The sequence below is a fragment of the Podarcis erhardii genome, assembly GCF_964252035.2.
Source record: "Podarcis erhardii genome assembly, chromosome: 3".
Classification (NCBI taxonomy): Eukaryota; Metazoa; Chordata; class Lepidosauria; order Squamata; family Lacertidae; genus Podarcis; species Podarcis erhardii.
This window is the reverse complement of record NC_138507.1, coordinates 9,067,750-9,080,576: the sequence shown is the minus strand read 5'-3', so window position 1 is coordinate 9,080,576 and position 12,827 is coordinate 9,067,750. Positions and strand designations below refer to the sequence as shown.

The 12,827-nt window shown below is 40.8% G+C and overlaps 1 protein-coding gene and 1 long non-coding RNA gene across 2 annotated transcripts in view; one reads left to right on the top strand and one right to left on the bottom strand.

The window, feature by feature from the left end:
* MATR3 (matrin 3) overlaps nucleotides 1-10,558 on the top strand; it is a 29,828-nt gene extending 19,270 nt beyond the window's left edge. The window contains exons 7-16 of the mRNA XM_081855776.1: nucleotides 1,433-1,479; nucleotides 3,228-3,353; nucleotides 3,959-4,084; nucleotides 4,221-4,391; nucleotides 4,969-5,100; nucleotides 6,260-6,303; nucleotides 6,386-6,755; nucleotides 7,593-7,938; nucleotides 9,059-9,180; nucleotides 9,562-10,558. Coding sequence (XP_081711902.1) covers nucleotides 1,433-1,479; nucleotides 3,228-3,353; nucleotides 3,959-4,084; nucleotides 4,221-4,391; nucleotides 4,969-5,100; nucleotides 6,260-6,303; nucleotides 6,386-6,755; nucleotides 7,593-7,938; nucleotides 9,059-9,180; nucleotides 9,562-9,609 — 1,532 coding nt within the window. The 3' untranslated portion in view covers nucleotides 9,610-10,558. The remainder of the gene's footprint in view (nucleotides 1-1,432; nucleotides 1,480-3,227; nucleotides 3,354-3,958; nucleotides 4,085-4,220; nucleotides 4,392-4,968; nucleotides 5,101-6,259; nucleotides 6,304-6,385; nucleotides 6,756-7,592; nucleotides 7,939-9,058; nucleotides 9,181-9,561) is intronic.
* Nucleotides 10,559-10,576: 18 nt separating this feature from the next.
* On the bottom strand, nucleotides 10,577-12,166 carry LOC309338503. Its single transcript, XR_014154945.1, has 2 exons — nucleotides 11,326-12,166; nucleotides 10,577-11,088 (listed from the first exon to the last, which is right to left on the bottom strand). It is a non-coding gene; the product is annotated as an uncharacterized lncRNA (long non-coding RNA).
* Between the last annotated feature and the right edge of the window lie 661 nt (nucleotides 12,167-12,827).

The following is a 12,827-nucleotide window of genomic DNA, read 5'->3' as shown; positions in this document are numbered from 1 at the left end:
ACCACTTGAAGCAGAGGAAAGAGGACATGGCTGGGCAGTCAGAGATGGGGGAATAGAAGGTGGGGACTATTGGCAAAACCTGTTGGTGTTTCGCACCTTCCGACTAGTTGCAGGACCTTAGCCAGACCTAGCAGAGTAAATGCAGAATTTATGAAAGCAATTGGCAACTTGGCTGCAGACAGGATAGACGAAGCAGGAACCAGGAACTTGTAGTTAGGTGTTTATTATATACAGTGGACTATTTACAGGAACAGAACACGGATCTTTAGCTAGCTCTCTCATACACGACTCACAACTCCTACACTCGAACTCGTACTAACACACATTCCAGTTAGTAGGCCATTAATCATTATTCCTGTGAGAGAGCTTGACCAATCGTGGAGCTGTCTCCATGCCTCTGTATCACCAGGCAGACTTACTCCTTCACATTGCCTTGGCTGTCGGCCAAACCCTAATTAACTCTGTGTGTGTAGCTGCACATATGCAGATTCCCAACAGGATGTTGCACAGGCGCATCCTGAGTTGCAGAATAGCGCATAGATTGAAGAGACAGACCAGAGAGAATTGGGCCATTAGAATCTCCTCCATCCCCTCTCCCACTGTCTCCAAGGACAAAGAGGGACATAAAGCGACTGGAGCATCTGGAGCTGCCACACGGGAGAAGTCGATGGTTGCTTGCACCCACTGCATCAGAAGAGGGGTTTTTAATGTGCTCATGGAGGCATGCTAGCACTGTTGCTCCAACTGTCCGGATCAGCAAAAGTTTGAAGAATTAGCTATTTAGTAGGAATGGTGCATGTAAATCTTGCGCCATAGGAGCTGATGCAATCAAGTGCTTTGCCAATAAAGAATGAAATTTCCAATAATGTTTCGTCATCGGGGGCTGGGTGTGCTTAGGACATCAGAAGACAGAAAATGGGAATCTCAAGAAATCCATAGCAGTACTAGAAAGCAAACTGTCAAAGAGCAGTGAGAGGCTTACCTCCAATCTTAGTGCTAAGCACCATAGTGCTAAAATCAGAGATAAGTCTGCTCCTGCAGCTTGCACTTTGAATCACCTGTTGTCATATGAGTCTGGTGACTGACAGATTGGGGAACCCAGCTGTCAAAATTCCCCACAAAGGATGGGTCAGTTCTGGATCTCACCTCTGATTGGATTCAGAGCCCTACTGAACTAGGCCACTTGTTACTTACATTTTTAAATACACACACTTTTGTGTGTGTGTGTGTGTGTGTGAGTGAGAGAGAGAGAGAGAGAGAGAGATCTTGTTCCCAGTGCCTATGTTCTACTCAAGATTACAACACGTATGAAAGAATTTGATGTTGTGATATGTCACAGTGCCAACAATCTTGTGAATTATAATCATTGTTTTTGTTCTCTCCCACCCCCTTCCTGTTCCCTTTCTCTCTCCCCCAATGCGATTATTTTAAGGAAATGGAAGTATGCAAGGACCAAGGCACCTGCAGAAAGGCAGAGTGGTTAGTATTGACATAGGAACTGCTCTATAAAGACAGATATTCCCACTGTGTCTATGGTTGTTTTAGACAATAAATATTGTTAATGAGGGTCTGCTTCTCACTTAAGTAGTCAGTTGTGCCCAGGCTGCAGTGTGGAAAGAATTCACTGCTATACCACCTCTGTTTGTTACCCAGGTGAGGGACCACCTTTTAAATAAATCACAGAACCAAGGAAACTAATTTCAAGTCCAGCATCCAGGAGGCTCCCAGCTTCATTACAACTATTGCAATAGGACAGAGCTCAACTCAACACACCGGTTAAAAAAGTCTGCTCCGAGGCACTCCAGAACAAAAGCTTATATATAGTAGTTCAGACACAGCACACAAATAGTCATAAAACATTCTTGGGCACAAAACATCCCCTTTACATACGTCAAGAAAGGTCACAAGTCATTGGATAGTAGACACGTATGGCGTCTTCCTGCTTTCAGCTCTTTCCCCTTCCCCTGCTATTGTTTTTACCTTAGGATGTCCACAAGTGCCTAGGTCATTTGACCATGTTAGGTTACGGATGCCACACGTTGCTCTGGTAACCAAGCCTGTGTTCAGAACTTGTTTACATTTTCTATCTCACTCTTTAGCCCCTTCTTGTCTCTGAGCCTCTCAGGAAACCTCAAGGAGAGATTGGGTTTGCCAGTGTTAACCAAAACAAGCTTGGAACAACATCCATAATGACCATTTGTGCCACTTTCAGGGTTAGATAGGATTTCTTGCTTATGGCTTAGAGAGCACAGGGATGGTAAGGTATGGGAACTATACATAAAAGGGACATGGCTGGCGCTGTGGGTTAAACCACAGAGTCTAGGACTTGCCGATCAGAAGGTCAGCAGTTTGAATCCCCACAACGGGGTGAGCTCCTGTTGCTCAGTCCCTGCTCCTGCCCACCTAGCAGTTCGAAAGTACATCAAAGTGCAAGTAAATAGGTGCCGCTCCGGCAGGAAGGTAAACGGCGTTTCCGTGCACTGCTCTGGTTCGCCAGAAGCGGCTTAGTCATGCTGGCCACATGACCCGGAAGCTGTATGCTGGCTCCCTCGGCCGGTAAAGCGAGATGAGCACTGCGACCCCAGAGTCGTCCGCGACTGGGCCTAACGGTCAGGGGTCCCTTTACCTTTAACTACACATAAAACTACTCAGTGAAGCATTCCATCTTACTAATAGGTTCAAGGCAATTACTATTTGAAACATGGTTAAAATATATACCCTGGGTCTTTGATTGTTATATCAGTGGGATGTTGTCATTGTTCTTCCACTAAAAATCACTTTTAAAAAAGAGTTTGGAAAAGGATTCTACCATGTGAACCTGCAGCCTGTATTTACCTCCAGTTTGATGTAATGTTGCCCAAACAGCTGAGAACATGATACACATTAACTGGCTTTGAGACCCTTCTGCATATTCAAGATCTCAGTGATGGGTTTTTTCAAGTCTCTATTCAAGGCATCCATGCCAACATTTTTTACAAGTAAGGCCAACATCTGCAAGCTTTCTGAGACCGTTTGCTTCCTGCTAATTAGGTCCCCCACCCATTACTTCATACTCTTCAGACTAATCTGAGATGAAAGGCAATAGTATTCTGTTTTTAAATGTTGGCATTGACTGGTTCATCACAAAACCAGCCAGAAGAGATCATGTTCCAAAATGGGATGGTTATTTTAACATTTACTTAGCTTAACAATTAAATTTATTGAATGCTACTACTTGTCATTAACAGGAAACAAGCAGAGTTGTGCACATCATGGATTTTCAGAGAGGGAAAAACCTGAGATATCAGCTACTGCAACTTGTTGAACCATTTGGAATAATTACAAATCACCTAATCTTGAACAAAATCAATGAAGTAAGTGTTAAAATCATGCTGAAGTGTGTTACAGCATGACATTACTTGGGAAAAAAATACTTCAAATGTTGCTCTACTCTACTTTTACAAACAATTTCCTGAACTGCAGCAATTACGGTGCCTCTGTTCACAATCAGAATTTTAACCAGGAGGAGGAAGTGTATGACCCCAAAATCTCTCTTGTACTTGGGAGCCAAGGCTTTGTGATGTCAAAGTAATTTTCTAGTCTGAATAGTTGCAAGAAGAAACTTTAATATGCAAGACTGAAACTGTTTTAAAGTAGTTTTCAACATCCAGTTGCCTATTCCTGGTGTAAAATCATATGTTTCAACATTATTTAAAATATTTGTATCCCATTCTTTAACCAGAAAGGAGCCTAGAGTGGCTTGCAAATAACAGTATTGTTAAAAGTGGATGATGATTGGATTTGCAACACGTAACCCTGCTTTAGAAATGCTATAGAAAATGTACAGTACTTATTGATGCTCCCTTGACAGCTTAAAGGCTACAGTATTTTTGTATTTCATTTTTGCTCATATTTCATTCTTAGACATAGTTCCTCTTCAAGAGGGACACCAAAATTTATTTATCTTCTGCAATTTCAGGCATTCATTGAAATGTCTACTACTGAAGATGCACAAGCTGCAGTAGAGTATTATTCAGCAGCCCCAGCCTTAGTGTTCGGCAAACCCGTGAGAGTCCATTTATCGCAGAAATATAAAAGAATAAAGGTAAAGTCAGTTCCATTAATTTTGCATTTCCACTTGTAACGTACAATCTGCATTCTGTGCTTTAGTTTCTGACATTAAACTAAAGTCTAATTATATATGTATAATGGATTACTGAAATATTCTCTAAACTTCTTAGAAACCAGAAGGGAAGCCTAACCAAAAATTTGAGCCTCCAAAACAAGAACTTGGTCGTGTGATCCATCTCAGCAATCTGCCGCATTCAGGATATTCTGACAATGCTGTACTTAAACTAGCAGAGCCCTATGGAAAAATAAAGAATTACATACTGATGAGAATGAAGAGTCAGGTAATTCATACAATGCTTGCATAACTAGAAATCAGTCCCTAGGTATATTTAGTAAAATGTTGTTTAGTAAAGCATTCTTAAGCATTTGGGTAACAACATAGAAGAAAAATAGGTGCTTACATGAAACACTGAAACTAAGGCTTACAACATCTCTTCCATGGAGAGATGGGCGAGTGCTCCCCACAAATAGATGTTGAGTAGATTCTTGTAAAAGATGTTTCATACCTATGTGTGAATTAGACAAGACGAAAGAGCCAAGGGCATTAGGCGAGATTGGGGGTGGAAAATGGAAGCCGAGCCAGCACATGTCTACTTGTATCTCCACAGCTCATCTTTATAGCCTTATTTTGGTACATGACACCACTATGTTGTGAGTTTCATTGTGAGTTCCATTGGCTGATAGAGTAGAAAGCATTTAGGCATCCCTCTTCAAGAGTTTGAGGCAAAAAGCAAGCTCATCAACTTTATCCTTCCACCAGCGGGGTTTCTGTAATTTTAGTGATTTACCTAGGTTTAACTTTATAGGAGAATCCTATTGAAATATTGGACCCTGAAATGTCTTTAATCACATCCATAGGCTTTCATAGAAATGGAGACCAGAGAAGATGCTGAAGCAATGATGGAGCAGTGCTCCAACAAAGCCCTTTGGTTCCAGGGAAGATGTGTGAAAGTAGATTTGTCTGAAAAATACAAGAAACTAGTACTAAGGGTAGGTACCATGTGCTGGAGTAAGTTTTCATTTTGAGTATTTCTTCAGTAAGTAATGTTGTAATGTGAAATGTGATACTCCACACTAGTCCTATGCAGAGTAGACCCATTGAATGGACACTGACTAACTTAGCTTCATTAATTTAAGTGGCCCATATTCAAATAACTTGGTGTGCTAGTGGAAGCCAGCACAAAGGGGTTGCCCCCCCTCTTCTCCCCAGATCTGGTCTGCAGTGTTATGAGAGAAGGGGGCACCCGACTGAACAATCAGGAGACATTGACATTTTCTACTCTGAGTAGGACTTGGTTGAAAACAACCAAAGTGTTTAGTGTTTCCTTAATAGTTAGTGTAAAAGCCTCTGACTAGTGTTGTTGCCACTTGCCTAGGGATTTGGAGCTGGCTGAAGAATCCAAGACTGATTCAGGCCAGAGGCAGTGGTGATACATTTGGAAAAATGCTTCCCCCCCCTTTTTTTAAATGTTTTATATGAATTTCAACTGTTGTGCTGAATGTTCTTGGTAACGGTGATTATACAGCTTCTCACAAGTTCTGCTCATACGAAAAGCATTTTTTCCTGTTCCTAACAGACAGTAGCTAATAGACAGAGAGACATAATTCCACATCCTGTACACCTGGCACCCACATGGTTACCGCTTATAGTTAATAAGAATAGGGAGAAGCCCCATCCTGAATACCACGGTGCAGATAAGAAAATATCTGAAGTCTTGCAGTTTGTGGCAGTTCTTACTTCAGCTGTGTTTTCATATGCCTTGAAGACTGGAACCATTTTCACTTGAATAGCTGTGCTCAGCTCCTAATACAGAAATCCACAAAGACCTTTATCATAGAATCATAGAGTTGGAGGGGACCCTGAGGATCATCTAGTCCAGGCATCCCCAAACTTGGCCCCCCAGATGTTTTGGGACTACAATTCCCATCATCCCTGACCACTGGGGAGTTGTAGTCTCAAAACATCTGGAGGGCCGAGTTTGGGGATTCCTGATCTAGTCCAACCCCTTGCAATTCAGGAATATGCAGCTGTCCCTTACAGGGATCAAACCTGCAACCCTTGTCATTATCAGCACCACGCTCTAACCAACTGACATTATTATTATTATTATTATTATTATTATTATTATTATTATTATTATTATTACAGATTCCCAACAAAGGAGTAGATCTGCTGAAGAAAGATAAACCAAGGTAATAATCTTTCTGGTAGCTTGAGTTTGTTTAAAAATAGAAAGGAAATGGGTAAGCAAGATTTCCCCCTTTCTTTTTATAGAAAAAGAGGTCTTTCTCCAGATAGCAAAGACTCTGGAAGTGAGAAAAAATGTAAGACTGAAGATAATGAGAAAATGGAAAGCAATAGCACTGAAGATAAAGAAGAGAAGAGAGATGAGGCAGATACAAAGGACAATGATCAGGCAGACCAGGAGGAACCAAGTTTACTCCTTGAATCTGAAGATGAACTATTAGTGGACGAGGAGGAAGCAGCAGCATTACTAGAGAGTGGGAGCTCAGCTGCAGATGATACGGATGTAGCTAACTTGGGTGATGTGGCTTCTGAACAAAAGGAGGCAGCTGGTGATGATGCCACTGCAAAACCCGAAGAAAATGCTACAGCTACATCAACGGCAAAGAAACTCAAAAAGGTAAAGAGAAAACTATCATTTGGAAGAAGTTTATGCTTCACCACGAGATTATTTCTTGCCACACAAAAACTTTCCGCCTTTCGAGAAAAGGTGCTCCTCATAACGTGGTATCTTAATAAGGGTTTCAGAAAGGAAGGTTCTTGTGTAGTCTGTGTGCATATACCCCATAGCTGTTTTGGGTGGTATAGATGACTGTAGTCTGTAGCAGTATCCTGTCCTGTAAAAAGTCTTTTTTTCCTCATTTTATTTCTTACTCATGAGACCATGTGCAAGTCCCTAGCTTGCTTCATCTCTGACCATGAAACAAAGATATGTAGGGACAAACTGCACATCTGCAAGGTACTCAGATGAATTACAATCCTAAACTTTGCAAGTCACAAGTTTAGGAGGGAGGCAACCCTGCCCTGAGGATCCGGAGAGAACTCTTTTCACCAGTGCAAGCACATAAATAAGTAGTATTTGTTGAAGGAAAGTGTCAGATTCCTAGTGCTAACCTTCACCACAGGAACATTTTCCTTGTGGGAGTTTGTTGTGTACATGGTTCCTTCTTGTGCTCCTTGCCCATTCCTGTTGCTTGCAAAGTGGGGAGATACTGAGCCCTGACCCAGTTTTGCGCTGTGGCTGGGGCTAAACTGTGGCCATTGGTATAGTATTTTGTACCCCTGCGCTCCAAAAGTCATCTCTTTTGAGGAGCACTTCCTAGAGAGGGAAATAAAAGTGGGTGTTTGCATGTGATGGAATTACCCTATTGGACTTCAGTGTGTATTTTAAATGAGATCGCTTGATTTGAGAAAAGCCATATCTAATGTAATAAATAAAAATAAATTGTCTCAATAGCGACATGTAGGTGGATTTCCAAGGAGCATGGAAGGCTTTGTGACTCTAGATGAAGTTGGTGATGAAGAAGATTTAGATCACCAAAAACGTAAATCTGGTATTACACCTGCTGTAAAAACTGATGGCAGCATAACAGAAACTCAGACTGTAAGCACAGAAGAAGGGCAGCAAGAAAACGAGGCACTGGAAAATGGTGCTAAAAATGAGAATTTGAAGTCAGAATCCTCCGAGGTGACAGACAGCACAGTGTCGGAAGAACAAGATGATAAAGAAAATACAGAAGGGCAAGAAAGTAAGACTCCGGATGAAAATAGGATTGGACCGTATCAGCCAAGTGTTCCTGTTGGTAAGAATGCTTCAACCTCCTCTAATGTAACGTGTGTTGTAAATGGACCACAAGAAAGAGACTTCCTTTCCTAAAGAGGTATTAGCTTAGAATTTGCCAGTCAGTTCAGGCTCAATCATCAAGACCTTATGAGCACAAACTGTTAAATCACTAAATAGAATACAACACATGTGCACATCATGCCAAGCCATAGTTTAGTATGATGTAATTAAACTGAAGAGATGCGGGTGGCGCTGTGGTCTAAACCACTGAGCCTAAGGCTTGCCGATCAGAAGGTCAGCGGTTTGAACTCCCGCAATGGGGTGAGCTCCCGTTGCTCGGTCCCAGCTCCTGCCCACCTAGCAGTTCGAAAGCACGTCAAAGTGCAAGTAGATAAATAGGTACCGCTCCAGCAGGAAGGTAAACGGCGTTTCAGTGCGCTGCTCTGGTTTCGCCAGAAGCAGCTTAGTCATGCTGGCCACATGACCCAGAAAAACTGTCTGCAGACAAACGTCAGCTCCCTTGGCCTGTAAAGCAAGATAAGTGCTGCAACCCCGGAGTCATTCACGATTGGACTTAACTGTCAGGGGTCCTTTACCTTTTAATTAAACTGCAGTCAGCCTTAAAGTGCAGACACAGCTAGAAGTTCAGAAGTTTTGCTTAACTGCAGTTCAATGAATGTAAATAAGTTGTGGTTTTATGTTGTGAATCATCCTGAGACCTACAGGTATTGGGCACTATGCAAATTACATAAATATAAAACTAACTTACTGTGGTTATTTTTGTTTTCAAAGTGACTAGCTTTATGTAAACCATAGTTAATGTTAACCACAGTTTGTCAGTACAAGCAACAAACTTCTTCCAAACTCTCCTGATTGTGTTGGAAGAGAAGAAGGGAGTGTATGTTCTGAGACTGTCGGACTCGGTCATATTCCATTTATTTCACATTAAATAACAGTTCTGTGAGGTGTGAACCAAACAATTTTATTTAAGAGCATTTTAAAGGCAAGGATGCATGTGTAGCCAGTATGAGACTACTGATTTACAGATCACCTATTCAGTACAGAGGGAACTTAGGGACTCTCTTTCTGGCCCTTTTGTTCTGGATCAGATTTGCAATTATGTGCATGTTTCTATTTAGGTGTGAGCTTTGTGGTGCCCCGAACTGGATTTTACTGCAAGTTGTGTTCCTTGTTCTACACCAATGAAGATGCTGCAAAAAAGGTCCACTGCAGCAGCCTTGCACATTATCAAAAGTTGAAGGTAAGGTAGAATTTCTCACCTTCATGCAGCTATTGGAAGAAGCTTAATTAAAACCTTAGGATAAGTAGCTCTTTGTTAAGGCTCTGGTTTATTTTAAGTGGCAAATTTAATCTCAAGTTATTCTACACCACCTAGTTCAGAAGCTAATGCATACGCCATGTCACAAGCAATCCAGCCCAAATTGGAACTTGGACATTCCATTGTAATCCAAGTATAGTGACTGGATTATGCCCAATGTACACATCAGCCTTACTACTTGATTTACCATGAGATGCAGCAAGCTTAAATTTGAAAAAAATTATGGAATGTTGCTAATGATGCCATTGCAACACAATCCAGGCAACAGAATTCAATCCTCCCTTGTTTGATTATTTGTTACAGAAACACATGGAGAAGGCTGAAGACAAGAAACAGAAAAAAGAGACTTAAATGCAAAAAAAGAGGTTTGACAATTTAAGGAAAAAATGGTTTTATTTTCAACGTTAATCTCAATACAGTAAAATTGGGGAAACGCTATACTACTTAGATTTTAGTGGAATAAAATAGAAGTATAATTCTGTTAGTGTGTTTAATGTTACAGCAAAATCTGCATTGTCAAAACGATCTTTTTTAAAAAAATATGGGAATGACAATACAGCTTTTTGTGCTGATTGATGCTTGAAGCTACCAAGGAAATGTACAGCATTCTGAAGAGTTAAGAAAGGATTTCATCAGCATTAATATTTTCAGGCTTCAAAGAACATCCCTTTAAAACGTTGGTTCTGTTCAGTTCAATATAAGCAGTTAGTTTTTTTCCCTTCTCTGGAACATTCCAGTCTATGTCCAGCTGACTTTCATGATTTCATTTCACTTTTGAGAATCTTTACTAATTTTTTGTGACTTTTTAAAAAGTGGGAATGCTTTATTTTAGCCTCGGTGTGTTTGGTAGTGAATAGAAAAAACATAGTCAGCTTTTAAAATGCTGTGTTTCTTCTGCTTGCGCAGAAAGTAAATTATTCTTCTTCTGACCAGTATTATTTTTCTTGCTTGCAACTTGAATTTAGTACTTTTCATACATCTCAAGTATAAGCAAAAGCAGCATTTGAACCATAAATTGTAAATAGTTACCTTTTTATGTTTGTATTTCAATTCTGATCCTAGACCAGTTACTAAGGTGTCACTGAAATTGGTGGGACTTGCTTCAAAGTAACAACTTTACCTCTTCACATTTGGTTTTATCTTAGAACTGTGCTCTTGATGTACCTTCGTGTGGCCAATGTGATTGGGAGCTTGCGTGTATAATCTGTTTTCATGTAGTTCTATTAATGATTTTAACAGCTTACATATATGTCAATTCAGGTTGTTATAGTGTCAAACCAATAAACCAAACCAGCCATGAGGGTTTTTTTTTTGTGTGTGTGTGTGTATGTGACTCTCTATAGCCAGTTTTTTTTTAATACAGACAACCAGATCATCTGTCATGCTCTTTGCCCACTCAGCTTTTCCACTAAAGGTCAACCAACCAGCTACAATGGTATTAAAGGTTCTGATTTTAAACCTCACAGCATGACCTCCACTTCCATGAAGTTTCCATAATTTATAGTTTGTGTTAACTGTCTGAACAGCATGTGGTATAGCTGGTCTTTACTGTACTTAGGCTAGAATTCAACAACACACATTCCAAAAGAGCTTGTTTAGTGTAATCAGCTGAATTTGTATGTTTAGCTCTGGAGCTAGTATGTGAAACCTTTATTGACAAGGGCAATAAACTCCCCAGTATTTGTCAATAAAAAAATTCATGACTGTAATAATTTGTTTGCATGGAATGGAAGGATCTCTCTGCAATACCAATGCTAAAACATTTAGTTTTGCAAACTTCATGCATAGAATAAGTAAGCCATTTTCAGAAAACATGGAATGTGTAGGTATCTGCATACAGTGGTACCTTGGGTTAAGTACATAATTCGTTCTGGAGGTCTGTTCTTAACCTGAAACTGTTCTTAGCCTGAAGCACCACTTTAGCTAATGGGGCTGCCGCTGCGTCGTCGGAGCACAATTTCTGTTCTCATCCTGAAGCAAAGTTCTTAACCCGAGGTAATATTTCTGGGTTAGTGGAGTCTGTAACCTGAAGCGTATGTAACCTGAAGCGTATGTAACTCGAGGTACCACTGTAGTTGAAATCTGCCAATAGTTGCCTTCACACAATTCACAATAACTTCTAAGGTTAGTGCCATTATTTACATAATATGGAAGCATTATGAAAATTAGGTGTTGAAATTCCCATTAATATATAAATATATAGTTATAGACCCCCTAGCTCTGATTAGTCTTGTTTAGCCATAGCTAAAGGTAGGGCAGGAAGCAGACAGAACTGTGGAGACTGAGGTGAGGGGTGAAGAAAGCTGATGTTCTGGAAAAGGTTTGAAGGAAACAGCCCAAGAAAAAGGAAATTCTAGTGGAATGTGAGTGGAATGTGAGTGGTAAGAGGCAGCAAGCAGAGGAGGAAGATGGCCAAAGGAAGAGAAACACAAGAGACTTAAGATTAAGAGCTAGGTGAAAATGTGGGGCAGCAACAGTTTGGAAGTTAGGACAAGTACCATCACCACCATGTGGGTGGTCTTTAGCCAAAAGAGAGTGAGGTGGTGACAAAGAGGATTGGGAAAGGGAAATTTTTGGAACTCGTGGCAAAGCTGAGTCATTGATAACTCTTTGCCTGTTCTCCTAAAGCTGATCTATCACAAAAACTTGGTATGTCTCATGACAGGCTGAGCATCTCTTCCAAGAAGATGGTCAGCTTGTTCTGTGGTTGAGTGACGACAGCCAGCTCACCTTCAGCTGTCAACATCACTGGACATGCACAACAAAATTAAATGAACATTTAAATACAGGTCCACTGTGCTAGAGGGGTGTGATGGAATTGCCCCTTGATACAGGACTTTTTGACATGAATGTTGCACAAAAGTGGATTGATCACAAGCCAAACATTCCAACCAAACCCACTGATGATACTATTGCAGTGGTAATAGTAAGTACTTAATTCGTTCCAGAGGTCTGTTCTTAACCTGAAACTGTTCTTAACCTGAACCACCACTTTAGCCAATGGGGCCTCCTGCTGCTGCCGCGCCGCTGGAGCACAATTTCTGTTCTCATCCTGAAGCAAAGTTGCTAACCCGAGGTACTATTTCTGGGTTAGCGGAGTCTGTAACCTGAAGCGTATGTAACCCGAGGTACCACTGTACTGATTTTTGATGGAGTGGGATGTATTTTTCTAAAGAACTACCAACTTTCTTTGTGGCAGTAAGAATAACTATTACAAAATATTGGAAACTTGTAAAACCATGAGGATCTAATGAAGAAGTGGCATAAATAGGTGTAGTTAGTTGCCTTAATGGAAAATCCAGCTCAAGTCAGGACACAAAAAAAATACCATTTTAGCTGCATTTGCTGAACAGTGGTTCTGCTTCATCTCATAATGTGCCGCTTGGTTTTTCGGGCATATATCAGTATGCTGGAGGATAGACATCTGCCAAGGTTTGCCTGGGAGATTTTGACTCATCCCTGGTGAATCACTAACCCAGGGTTACCACCATTTACACTTTGCCTCTATATTTAAGGTGTTTTCAAGAAACCTGTTCCATGAGCTGCATACGCACCAAAAGACTTGTGGC